Source organism: Charadrius vociferus, unplaced genomic scaffold, assembly GCF_000708025.1.
Source record: "Charadrius vociferus isolate BGI_N301 unplaced genomic scaffold, ASM70802v2 scaffold72, whole genome shotgun sequence".
NCBI classification, from domain to species: domain Eukaryota; kingdom Metazoa; phylum Chordata; class Aves; order Charadriiformes; family Charadriidae; genus Charadrius; species Charadrius vociferus.
Genome location: NW_009647830.1, coordinates 7,694,908 through 7,706,812, shown reverse-complemented (window position 1 = coordinate 7,706,812; position 11,905 = coordinate 7,694,908). Strand labels below are relative to the sequence as shown.

The 11,905-nt window shown below is 36.5% G+C and overlaps 1 protein-coding gene across 1 annotated transcript in view; it reads left to right on the top strand.

The window, feature by feature from the left end:
* METTL25 (methyltransferase like 25) overlaps nt 1–5,713 on the top strand; it is a 61,058-nt gene extending 55,345 nt beyond the window's left edge. The window contains exons 11-13 of the mRNA XM_009882664.1: nt 2,818–2,892; nt 3,512–3,583; nt 5,153–5,713. Coding sequence (XP_009880966.1) covers nt 2,818–2,892; nt 3,512–3,583; nt 5,153–5,251 — 246 coding nt within the window. The 3' untranslated portion in view covers nt 5,252–5,713. The remainder of the gene's footprint in view (nt 1–2,817; nt 2,893–3,511; nt 3,584–5,152) is intronic.
* Nucleotides 5,714–11,905: the final 6,192 nt, after the last annotated feature.

The following is an 11,905-nucleotide window of genomic DNA, read 5'->3' as shown; positions in this document are numbered from 1 at the left end:
AAAGAGAAAAAAAAAAACCCTCAGATATTTGCACAGCTTTAGTGAAAATAAAATAGCAACAAGACCAAAAAAGTCCTGTTAGTCCACATTAGTACTGCCAGATCAGCTACTCGACCTTGCTTCTGTAGTTGGGAAAAAGTACTTCCTAAATTAAAAAAATATGACTGAATGACTACAAAAGTTTTTCTAACCCATCCCCTTGTTTTAAGGCAGAGTTAGAATTCTGCGTCATTCCTGAAAATTCTTTGTCAAATCTTCTTAAAGCTTCCCGTGATGGAGACTGACAACCTCCCCAGTCCTTAGTTAACCTTAAAGAGAGAAAGTGTCTTCAAGTTTTTGGCTGAATTTTTTTGCAAGCCCGTTAGTTCTTACCCTATCCACCGTAGACACAGTGAACAAACTGTTCCCTGCTTCTCGGTGATAGTCTTGTAAAACCTGTCATTGTGCCCACTCTCAGTTTTCTCTAATTGAGCCTGATCAGTTCCAGTTCTCTGAGTCTTTCTTCATGTTTTCTAGATCTCTGATCTCTTTTCTCTCTCAGGGCTTTTTCAGACAGTTCATTTCTTTCTTTGAAATCTGATGCCCAAATATGGCTGCAGTATTCCAGCTAGAGCTCTGCCACTGCCAAGCAGAGTTGAAGGATTACTTTCTGCGCTTCGCAGGCTGCTCTCCCATACGGGTCGCAGAATGGTGATTGCGGTTTTTTTTTGCAGTGGCACAACTGTGACTCCCGCTCAGCTTGTGATCTGCCGTATCTCCCAGATTGTCATTTGGTGTTCCCCATCCTGAACAGCTGATTATTTCTGCCTGAGTGTAGTCCCTTCTGCTTTTCTGTACAGCATTTCAAACTTCTTTTCTAAGCAATGCTGTAATTTCTGAAAATTATTTCAAGTTGTAGCAATGCCTTCCTGTTGCACATTTGCAGACTTCATGTGGTTTCTGTTTCGTTGTCTACGTTCTTAATGAAAATGTTGCATTTTGTAATGGACCTGCAGTCAGCAGATCTTTTCCGTCGTTCAAAGACTCATCAATAACTACTCTCTGGTTATGGTCATTCAAACAGTTTTCACTTGCTTTATAATACTTTAATCTAAATCTTGTTTCTTAAATTTGCTTATGAAATTGTTACATGAAATGGTGTCAAAAATCTTGCTTAAAGTAAAATATGTGACAACCAGTTGTTTTTCACTGTTGTGAGTCCTTTCACCCACCTTACAAGCAAAGTAGACTGACTTGTGATTTTTTCTTGATAAATTCATGTTGACTATTACTCATCTGTTTATCTTTCAGTGTTTTTAAATTCTTTATTTGTTCCTTTTTTTTTCCAGTCCATTGAATTTGAACTGACTACTCTATAATAAAAGACATACATCTACTAGCCATCTAATATACCATTTTTGAGAACTTCTCAATAACCATGAGTAATAGTCTGAGATCACTTCATTCCCTTCTTGGCTGTCCTAGGGGACGAAGTTCATAATACATACCTGATTTGTAAACTTTATATTTGTGGAAATGTTCTCTAGTTTGTTTCCCTATTCTAGGCTGATATTTTACTTCTTCATAACTGGATTAGCCACATGCTCTCAGATGACTCTTCTAATAAAAGTCTGCAAAAATGTATTAAACACTTCAGCTTTCCTCGTCTTTTGTCATAGAATTGTAGAATCATTTGGGTTGGAAAAGACCTTTAAGACCATTCAGTCCAACCATAAACCTAACACTGCCAAGTGCACCAGTAAACCATGTCCCTAAGTGTCACATCTGCACGTCTGTCAGCACCATTACTTTTCTGCTAAGTTATGGACCAGCTCTTTCCATAGCCACAACAGAGTAGCCATGCTGCAAACCCCCGGGACTGAAGAATTACATCAGGCTCTTTCAGCTCTGCTCTTTCCAGCAGTCTCCATCACCAATAACATTGCCAACCTGCTTCCCACTCCTCTGGCAGGTTCCTTAAGTGGCCGGCTCAACTCTCTTGTTTAGTGGCCAGGGCTGTGGACAGCAGAAAGGAGGAGACATCATGACCTTTAAAAACTGGAAAATGTTGTGGTCTGCCTGCCCTATAGAGAACCTTAACTACCTGCTGCGGTGCATTGGCCTCTATGGGCTGAAAATGGAAGGGATATTTGGCCTCGTCAAGTTCTTGAGCTGCCCTCGTATCAAATTCAGCTCCAAACCACAGCATTTACAGTCATAGTGGCAGTGCTGGCAATGTTGCGTCAGGCGATTGGGAAAAGGAGAGGGGAACATGTGGTAGCTCCAAGTTAATAGAGAAATATTTAATAGAGAAAATTTTATTTTAGTAGATGGGTAACTTGAAGCAGAGATCAACAAAGTATTACTTCCACAAACTGTTAGTAGGTTTTTGTAATGTGAAATACCATCCAGGAGTCCTGACTGGAAGCGTGGTTGTTCTCACACCAGAATCCACTCTTCAGCTATTTAAATAAATCTCTTGGGGACAGGGGTGAGGAGGGGGTAAGATATATGGGAAAGGAAATGAGAATGTTATCTCCACTTTACTGTGTAATACTCATTTAAGAATGGCTGGAGCTTTCTGAATAATGAATGTATCTCAGTATTTCATGGCAGTGCAAAATGCTGCCTGAAGAACAGTCATTGTAAATGAGAACTGAAAAAATGCTATTGGAAAATTATTATAAACCTTAGGAAAGTGCTAATTTCAAAAACAAAACACGGATTTCATTTTGTAGCGTGACTTTCAATTAGGAAAAAAAAATATTTCATTTTAAAGTTCTCTTGAAAAAGTAGCTAGAACAATTCTGATATCTTTTTTTTTTCAATCTCTTGCAGCTCCCAGACAGCTGTATAATGGATTACTATGAAAAATACAAGCACAGAATGAATGAGCTTGAAGCATTTAATATGGTAAAAGTTATAGGATTAATACTATTACCATGTATATATGTGCTAGTCTAGAACAAAGCCCTGTTAAGCTTTATGTGGCGGTGGACTGTCTTATGCTGTGGTATGCAATCTCAAAAACAAAGCATCTCCCCCTTCCAAAATTTGGAGCTTGTCCTATTCCAAAACTATATTAGGTGTTCAGTAAAATAATAAAGCAAACACATGGAAGATTCTTTTTCAAGAGGGACTATTACCCTGGAAAATGAAATGTCAGTCTCCTCTTAAACCTAGACTGGTCTCCATGCAGTTATTTCATAAAAATTCTTTTTATTAAAATTCATTATTTCCCTCTTTAAATTGCTCTGCTTCAAATAATACCATTTTCTTGTTGGACAGTGTCTCAAACCCAGCTAAATAACATTGTTTCCTGGCTTTATGGCATTCCATGTATTTTTGATCTTTAATATAATGTGTTTTGAAGATGTCCATCCCACCGGGAAAATTGGCAAGGGGACAGTTGTTCAACAGAACCACTAGGAAATGATTGACCTTCCTGGAATTGTTCTGTGGAAGTGTAGCCATTTGGAAATGTGTTGTCTCTCTTTCCCAAAATCATTATAGTATATAATCTTTCTTTCAGCTGAAGGTTGTTCTGGCTCCCTGCATAGAAGTTTTGATACTTCTGGATCGTCTTTGCTACCTCAAGGAGCAGGTATTTTTGCATTATATTTTATGATACCTAAAGGCTACATCAGTGAAATGAGACTATTTCAGCCAATTTATTACTGTGCAGACCAAAAGTCTCTGTTGCGAAATTATTATTCTCATCATATTTGCCAAAGTATAAGTATTCATGCCATTTAGTATAAACATATGCCCAGCAGATGTTTTTATTTCCAGCAAAGCAGCAACAGTAAAGTTTATGTTCTTTTAATTGTATGGTAATTACTAGTCAATAGACAGTAAAAAATAAATGAATTAAATATGCAACAAATCTCATTTTATACAACATATTGAGATATTTAATAATTAAAAAGAATATTGAAAATGCTAAACAAACATTGTGCTGTACATGCTAGAGCTTCCAATGAATATGTTTTAGAACATATAATTCAAGAAATTTTGAATTAGGTCCAAAATGTTTATGATTTCCTTTTGTTGTTTCTTAATTAAGATCAATGATGAGAGAGGGTGCACTTTTTCCAACTGTATGGGTCAACTGAGGTACATTTGACTAACATACAGCCTGGTTATATTTTACAAGTGTAGACCTGGGATATAATAAGCAAATGCTACTACATTGACTCCATAATGATTTATATTACAGCGTTTCAGCTAGCACTAATTTTGAGCTTGGCCTGATTAACTCAGAAGCAGCAGTCGTGCTTTCTCTGCACCAGTAAACATTTTTCAGACAAATAATAATTTGCTAGGAGGAAATGGTAGCATCTTCCAGCTTCTGCTCTGGGCCACGGTCAAAATAAAATTATAAAATAAAATAAATTTTAAACCCATTCATGTGGATAGCTCTGTTTTTCCACCATAAACCTTTCATTTTAACCGCTCCATTTTATCATAAGTAAAAATTTACTTTATTCTCTGCCACAGTGCACTTGGAACAACTGAGTTGTAGTAAATGTATGCTTTTGTTCTAACTGATATTTTTACAGAGAGGCAATTTGAAATATTTAAATAATGATGTATTTTCCCAAAAGCCAACCAGTTATAAATCACTTGGAGATCTGTATGATTTCCAAGACGGGAGATCAGACTTGCTGCATTTAGCACTAATTTACCTTTTCTAAATGTAATATACGCATTGATTTAATCTTGTGCTGGTTGATTCACAAAATGTGTTTAGGAAGAAAAAATAGAAATGATAAAAGCCATATGCAACATGAAGACCAGATCCAGCTGGCCTGATTCATTTGAAAAGTCAGTTAATTAGCTTCAGTAGTAGAATGTGCTGCATAAAATGAGTAGGACTCGGTCCTTAATTTCTTTGGTCTAATTCAACTGAAAAAAAGCTTTATCGATGAAGGGGGTGGTAAGCTATCATTTCATAGTGCCAGAAACAATGTAATGACTTTAAAATACATCCTGTTTTGGGTGTCCTTTTTTTCACAATGAACTTCTGTGATTTTCTTGTTAGATTAGTGCTTTGCAGTAAGGTTGGGTTTTTTTTTTTCAGTATTGTATTTCAAAATGTGGACCTATTACCATGTCTTAGCTCTTAAGTCAAACACATTTTTATGTACTTCAATCATGTATCGTTTTACAGGACAACATTGCCTGGTCTGGACTTCTGAAGTTATTTGATCCTGTGAAATCTCCCAGATGCTATGCAGTTATTGCTCTGAAGAAACAGTCGTGTTGTTAAGTGGAAGCAAATTGCAGATAGGTTGAAAACTCTGAACTGATACTGCCGTTCCCTCGCTCTTATTCTGTTATTTTTAATTGATTCCTCAAGTACACTGTTTGCTTTTCAGCTGCAAAATTCAGCTGCCTCTTTGAATCATGAGAAATAAATATCTCCTTTATAAACACCATTGCTTCCTTATGTCAGTTATTAAGCAACGTTTATTAAACATCTGGCTTTATTATAAAAGTTACGATCCATATTATGTGGTTATTATTTTAAAATAACTTTTATGATTCTTCTTTTTAAGGCATTATACTATGCATCAATACCCCTTCTCTTGATATTTCTCATCGCAAGATCATACCTTCTCAATTGTGACCGGTGGCTGGCGTTAGCAGTCTCAAGAGTAGCCTCGCCTTTTTCTTTTCTGGATTCAGATGGTGCATAGTATAAACAGGAAAATAACCTGCACTGTAAACAGGAGGTTCATAGCATCTTTATACTTCTCTGTTCTCCAGGTGATCGGGACCAGCTTATTTAGAGAGCAACCTAGAAGAACCTGGCTAGTAACTACCTGCAAAGAGCAGTTTTGTATTAACCCCTTCTTCCTCCAGGCGTGCTCCTGGCATGCACTTGTTTGCCTGTCACTCTGAAAGAAAAAAATGCCCGTGCTCTAATCCAGCGGGAGATTTCCCAGTGCTTAAGAATCAGCTGCCCTGCTGGGGTTCACTCTGTAATCCTTGGGTCGTATCAGAAAGCTGTTATCTGGCCCAAATGTCTTGGGTATGAATACTTCGGTACCCAACTGAATTGAAACTTGCTAGGCAGTTTCTCGTTGGCTGCACCGCATTCATGAGTGGGAAATTTATTTGTTGATGCATTTATCTCAATGGCCTGCCTAATTAAACTTGCAGATTTTCCATCAATTAAAAAGGAGAAAAGTTTCTATTCTTAGTCCTAGTGCTTTTATTAGAATTTTCCAGCATATATAAAACATAATTAACTACCAGTGCACAGAAAAAAGGACAACAAATAAATAATAAAATGCAGCATAAAAGAAGAAGAGGGGAGAATGCAGCTTTGGTGGGCAGAAGATGAGAATAACAGGAAATATTTTTATATGAATTGTATAGTGACAGTAATAGTAATGGGAATCGGACTGAGATTCAGGTGTGAGGAGGAACAAATCTTACTCTTTTTCAGTCTAGTTATAATGAGAGCTTGTGAACATGGCCATTCAAGAAGAGAGAAGCGAGGTATGTTTATAACAAGTCACATCTTTCTTGATGTATTCACTTGGAAGAAATACTTTTTTTTGGTGGTGTAAGTTCACTGCTGCCTATTTTAGGACTCCCAGTCCTTATTAGCTCCACGGATCCAGTATAAGCTTCTCACATTTGTTCAGTCCTAGTATGTTCAATCCTTAGAGCTTCTGAACACCTGCAATACCCAAGGAAATTAACAGAAGTTGCAGGTGCTCACAGCATCTTTGGAGTAGAGCTAAGAAAAGAAAATGAGGCCTTCCATATGTGCCACTTTCTGTTATATAGGGAGTACTGAGGAAACTAACAAGCTGGTAGATTCTTTTCCCAGGAGAGGAATCAAAAGAAATAAAATCCTTCCCTAACCTCTAAGTATCCGGAAGGAAAAAAACCCAGTAATATCTGATATAAAGAGGCAATCTAAAGTACATGATGTTAAAAAGAAAAAAGATGAACAAAAATCTTAGAAAGATAGGTTTTATTACGTTCTGCTGAGACGTGATGACTAATAATTAATGAAGTGTTAGAATGTTGTCATCCCAATCTTATGTGCTGTTGGAAAAATGTGCTTGGGGATGAAATTGCATTTGTTGTGTTGTGAATTGATTTTTCTGCTTTTTCAGACCAAATACCAAAAACCAGGCATATAAGATGTCCAAACAAAGAAAGCACAGTTTCACGCTGAAAGCAAGTGCTTAAAAGTACCCTGTTATGGCCCGAAAATATTGATGTCAGCAAGCCCCACCTGGTTTAATTGGAACACAGTCGAAACTGCGTAGGGTATACAGAATATTGCTAATTTTGTGTGATATTTTAATGTGTGTAATGCTATCTAAATTCAAAGTTGAATTCTTATTACTATCTTAAGAGGACATTTGCAACAGTTTAGAATAGCAAGCACATCTCTAGGATTAGTCCAAGTGCTTTTCCACTGATTCAGAAAGGTCTGAATAAATTTGCATGCCCCCCCCAGCAGCTTCTCAGGCTCTTTCAGTACTTCTCACACACTTTGTAGTCTATGCAGGCGAAGACAGAGGAGAAGTGCTTCTTAGAATAATAACTATCAAGAGGTTTATATGATGAGTTTGCATTCAGCAAAGTCAGTTGCTGTCTGCTCTCAAAGCTGTTTCGAAGCTTTGGATGCCTGAATACCTATGAGCTATTGTTTACATAATGGAAAAATCCCTGACAGTAATCAAGATGAATAAAATGATTTTTCTTCATGGTTATTGCCAGAAGTTCTTCCATAATGTAAACCATATCCTAAATATGATGAAGTCTTTTGATAGAAAGGAATCTCCATTTTCTTTCGGTGTGACAGAGAGCTAACTGTCTTGATATGCTCTCTAGGGAAGAGTGGAAATACCTGCTTTCCCTCAGGTGTTTGCCTGATCCTGTTCCTGGCACACCTATGCATTCTGTAGCAGATTTGAGTATTTTATTTATTTTTCTTAGAGCTGAAACCTGTTCTTGGATGGAAGAACGAGACTATATGCAGGGTATGTGTGCAACCTTAATATCCAAGAGGATATTGTAGCCCTAAGATCTCCAAGCCTGCTTTTGTGACAATAAACTTTAATTCTGCAGTTCTGATTCATGCTGTAGAATATCACCCCACAAAAAAAAATTTGTGCTGTTTTAGTTTCTGGAATTTTAGTTTCAGGTTTTCTTCTGATTAAATATTACGTATTTTTAATTACAAGTTATCTTCGTCATTGACATTATTCGTTAATTTACTGTTAAAACAAGAAGTATTTGCTTAGAGTTAAAATGTTTTTGCTATGTCATGATGGACTTAAAATCTTGAGACTCTAAATACACATCATGTCCTGTGATGGTGTTTGTGTTTACCTTGGTGGTAGCTATAAGTCTTTTTTGATGATTGGAGTATTCTCTCCTATTAGTACTTACAGATTCAGATTTACTTTTTTCCTAAACAACATCCTAAGTGTGTCGTTATATTGCCAGAGATCACTGACACTAAAAGCAAGTGGTAAAATAGGACCAGCACCAAGAAAGTCTTCCGTGCTTATGTGTGAAATAGCCAACTTAGTATGGTCCTTCAGACTTCCTTTTCTCTGGGAAGTAGCTGAATAGTCTTTGTTAGCATCTTTAAATCTCTTTATCCCACGCATTTTATCATTCTTGCTGATACCTGTCCTCCTTCTGACTGATACATATCTTAGTGCTCTGAAAGAGAGGAGTCTGTGCTAGGCTATGAGCCCTGAAGAATTTTGAGTGTCCATAATCAAATCAGAACTGAAGTGTAGTCGCCCAGACATTTCAACTGGCCACCTAACCCTTAGAACTGTGACTTTAGCTCCCTTATTTTCTGAGATCCATTGAAATTTTGCAGTTTCCAAAATTCCCATACTTCCTGCCAGATGGGAACACGGCCTAAGTCTCTGGGATCCAGCTGCAGTTCCCTCACCATCTGAAATAAACAACTCAGTTTTGTGGCTCTATATTCTTTATCTCCAGGCAACTTCTGAATAAGTTGGTTTCTTTGAATTTGCTTAACCCTGGTTGTTATCTTTTTCAGTGTTGTATTTCTGCATACTCTAAGAAAAGGAGTAAAATCCTTCAGAGATTTAGGATGCCTTAGAGAAGTTGCACCGCAGTTATGCTTCTTGTTGCTTTCTCCCTTAAAGCCTTGAAATTAATTCCTGATGGTCAGACAGATTCATAAGCACTAGACAGCCTGAGAGACATAGGTTATTAAAAAAGACTATGCATGATATCTTCTCTTTAGGAGTCTTTTTCAATTCAAGAGCTTTGAGGCGTTTTCTTCACAGAAATTCCAGTGCACGTTACCGTTAAACTCAAACGTCCGAGGAAATCCACCAATGTAATGAAGATTTGCCTCAAACTGTTAGAGCATAGTGTTGTACACTGATCTTCCCAGTATGTATCTGCATCTTTCTCAAGGCTGTCCGTAGTGTCCCTATCAAACTGGGGAGGAATAACCACTTGTCTCACTATGTTGGTGATGCTGTTTGTGGAACCTTCAAGAGAATGACACTCTACTCTCTGCTTTATGTTAAAAGGCAACGGAACTCTTAGAATGGGTATGTCCAACACTCAAAGATTTCTCCAGATATCATTATTGAAATCCATTTAACAGACTTGTTCAGTCAGTTCAGTCTGTTAGTTAATCCAATTAATACTGACTATCATTAATAGGTCTGCAAAATTTTGTCCTGTGGTTTATGTTCCTTCTCATAACACAATTTTGTAATTATCTCATCAAAACAGTAAATGACTTCAACTAATTGCTATGAGTGGGAGCTACTTCTAGATTTATTTATTTTTTGATTTTAAAGTAATTTTAAGTTATTTTGTCTAAGTGGAATCCTGCTATATACCATCATTTTCTAAAAACTGTGGATTCAAAGGAAACCAGTAAATGGTTTCTAGATTACCAATGAAATTTAAAGCAAATTGAAATTGTACTGCGTAAGCGTGTTCTTGGGTAGGAAAGAATAGTATATGTACAAGTTATATCATGAGGCACACTGTTGGCCAGAATTTGTTAAACTCATGGATGCAAAACATATAGGCAAGATTAGATGGACAAAATATCTCAAAGAGTTGCAGTTACCGGAAAGTATATTGCTACTCTTTATAAACTGTTGGAAGAAATGTAATTATCTTACTCAATGGAAATACAGGAAAGCATGAACTTGTAGCAAGTAAACAGAAAATGCAGATTTTAAACTTGCCTAACAATCTGGGAACTAGCTGCAAAAGTGACAAAAATTTTAGGACAACGATGTGATGTACTATTCACCCCAGGAAATCAAGCTATTTTCCACACCACATTTATTTTGTACCTGTTGTATAATCCATAGTTTTTGTCTGTGCTTGGTTGGGTCTTTTTTAATAGTCTATCACTAAATTTTCTGTTTTCAGTCTTTTGCAATTATAATCACAGTGGCTATGTACAGTAAGCAAGGACTTTCCATTTCCTTTTGTATGCAACACTTGCTAACAAGACACATTTGTTTTATATCTTTGTTTAAAATTAACAAAGACTGTCCAAAAGCAAGGTACCACTGCCAAATTGGACTATAGTTTATCTCTGGATTAAAAAACTCTGCATGTGAAACCTGTGCAAACTTTTAACTTTTCATTACAAAATTCTCAGTTCTCCGCAAGTCTCTTTCTCTTTGCATCTGGACCAACATGAACTTATTCATGTAGATAAAGATGTTGTCAGGGCAGCTGGTATTGGGTTTCACATGGAATTTATCAAGAAAATCAAGATGCAGTAAATCTACTGAGCCAACAAATCAGATTGTTCGACTGAAGCTCAGATTGCCTTAACACACCAACTGTCAACTCTTTCATGAATCACTGATGAAAAGAGCAAAGCTGTCTGCTTACTGAATAACTCCGTAGTGTCTGGCAGCAAAAGAAAAAATTCCAAATAAGAAGGAGCAGTGATCACCTCTCCTGATTACGTAAACCTTCAGAAACAATTAAAATGTACAGTTGTAAATCTATGTTGTTTATTACACCTCCTATTATTAGAGTAATGAATAAAGACTAACAGCAGAAGCAACCATGCTGTTTCTCAACTATAAATCCTAAATTCACTTGTTAGTCTTAGAAAGGCTGAAGTCATCAAGAGGACACACAGATGTTTAAAACGTGTAAAATGAGCTGTACATGACTTGGATAAATGTGCCATTTGCTAACCTTTTTATAGTCTAGGGCCTGGGTATCAATTCACAGAACTCACAAAATACTCAATGGACAGCATATGAACCAAGTTTTGTCAATTTTAAGCTCTTCAGTGTTTATTGGTGAACTATTAATAGCTAGAAAGGGTTATAAAATGATTTCAGCAAAATTGTTGATATGCAATTTATGTTTAAAAATTTTCAATAATAGCAAATTAAAAACTGTAAACCCTTACTTTCCCAGAAATTTTAGCTTTAATTTGAGAATATAAATAATGGTACAGAGTCATGTAGTGAAAACGCATATCATTAAGTTTACCCCTAGACAGATTCTTGATTGAAGTAAAAAATGGCTGGCCAACAAGAGCTTTAAAGAATTGCTCATTTGCTTTTTTTAGAAGTCACACTTCTGTAGTGATGTGGAACATTTTTTTTTTCAGTCCACAGAATTCTATTGAGTTTATTTAGAAAAAGAAGGTATTCAAAGAAAAAACTTGGGAAGCACCACTTTGTTTTGTTCCTGTGTTTATCCTCAAATTGTATTGCAGAAGTGAGAGAAAATGTAACAAGTGTTTCCAAGAAGTGATTTTTTTTCGATAATCATTCCATTTGCACTAGTTTATCACATGAATCTACTTTAATGTCATCTATCTAAACACCAGTTATCGAAATGGAGTTGTGGAGAAAAGATCATTTCCTAAATCGGGCATTTAAATGGCATTGAA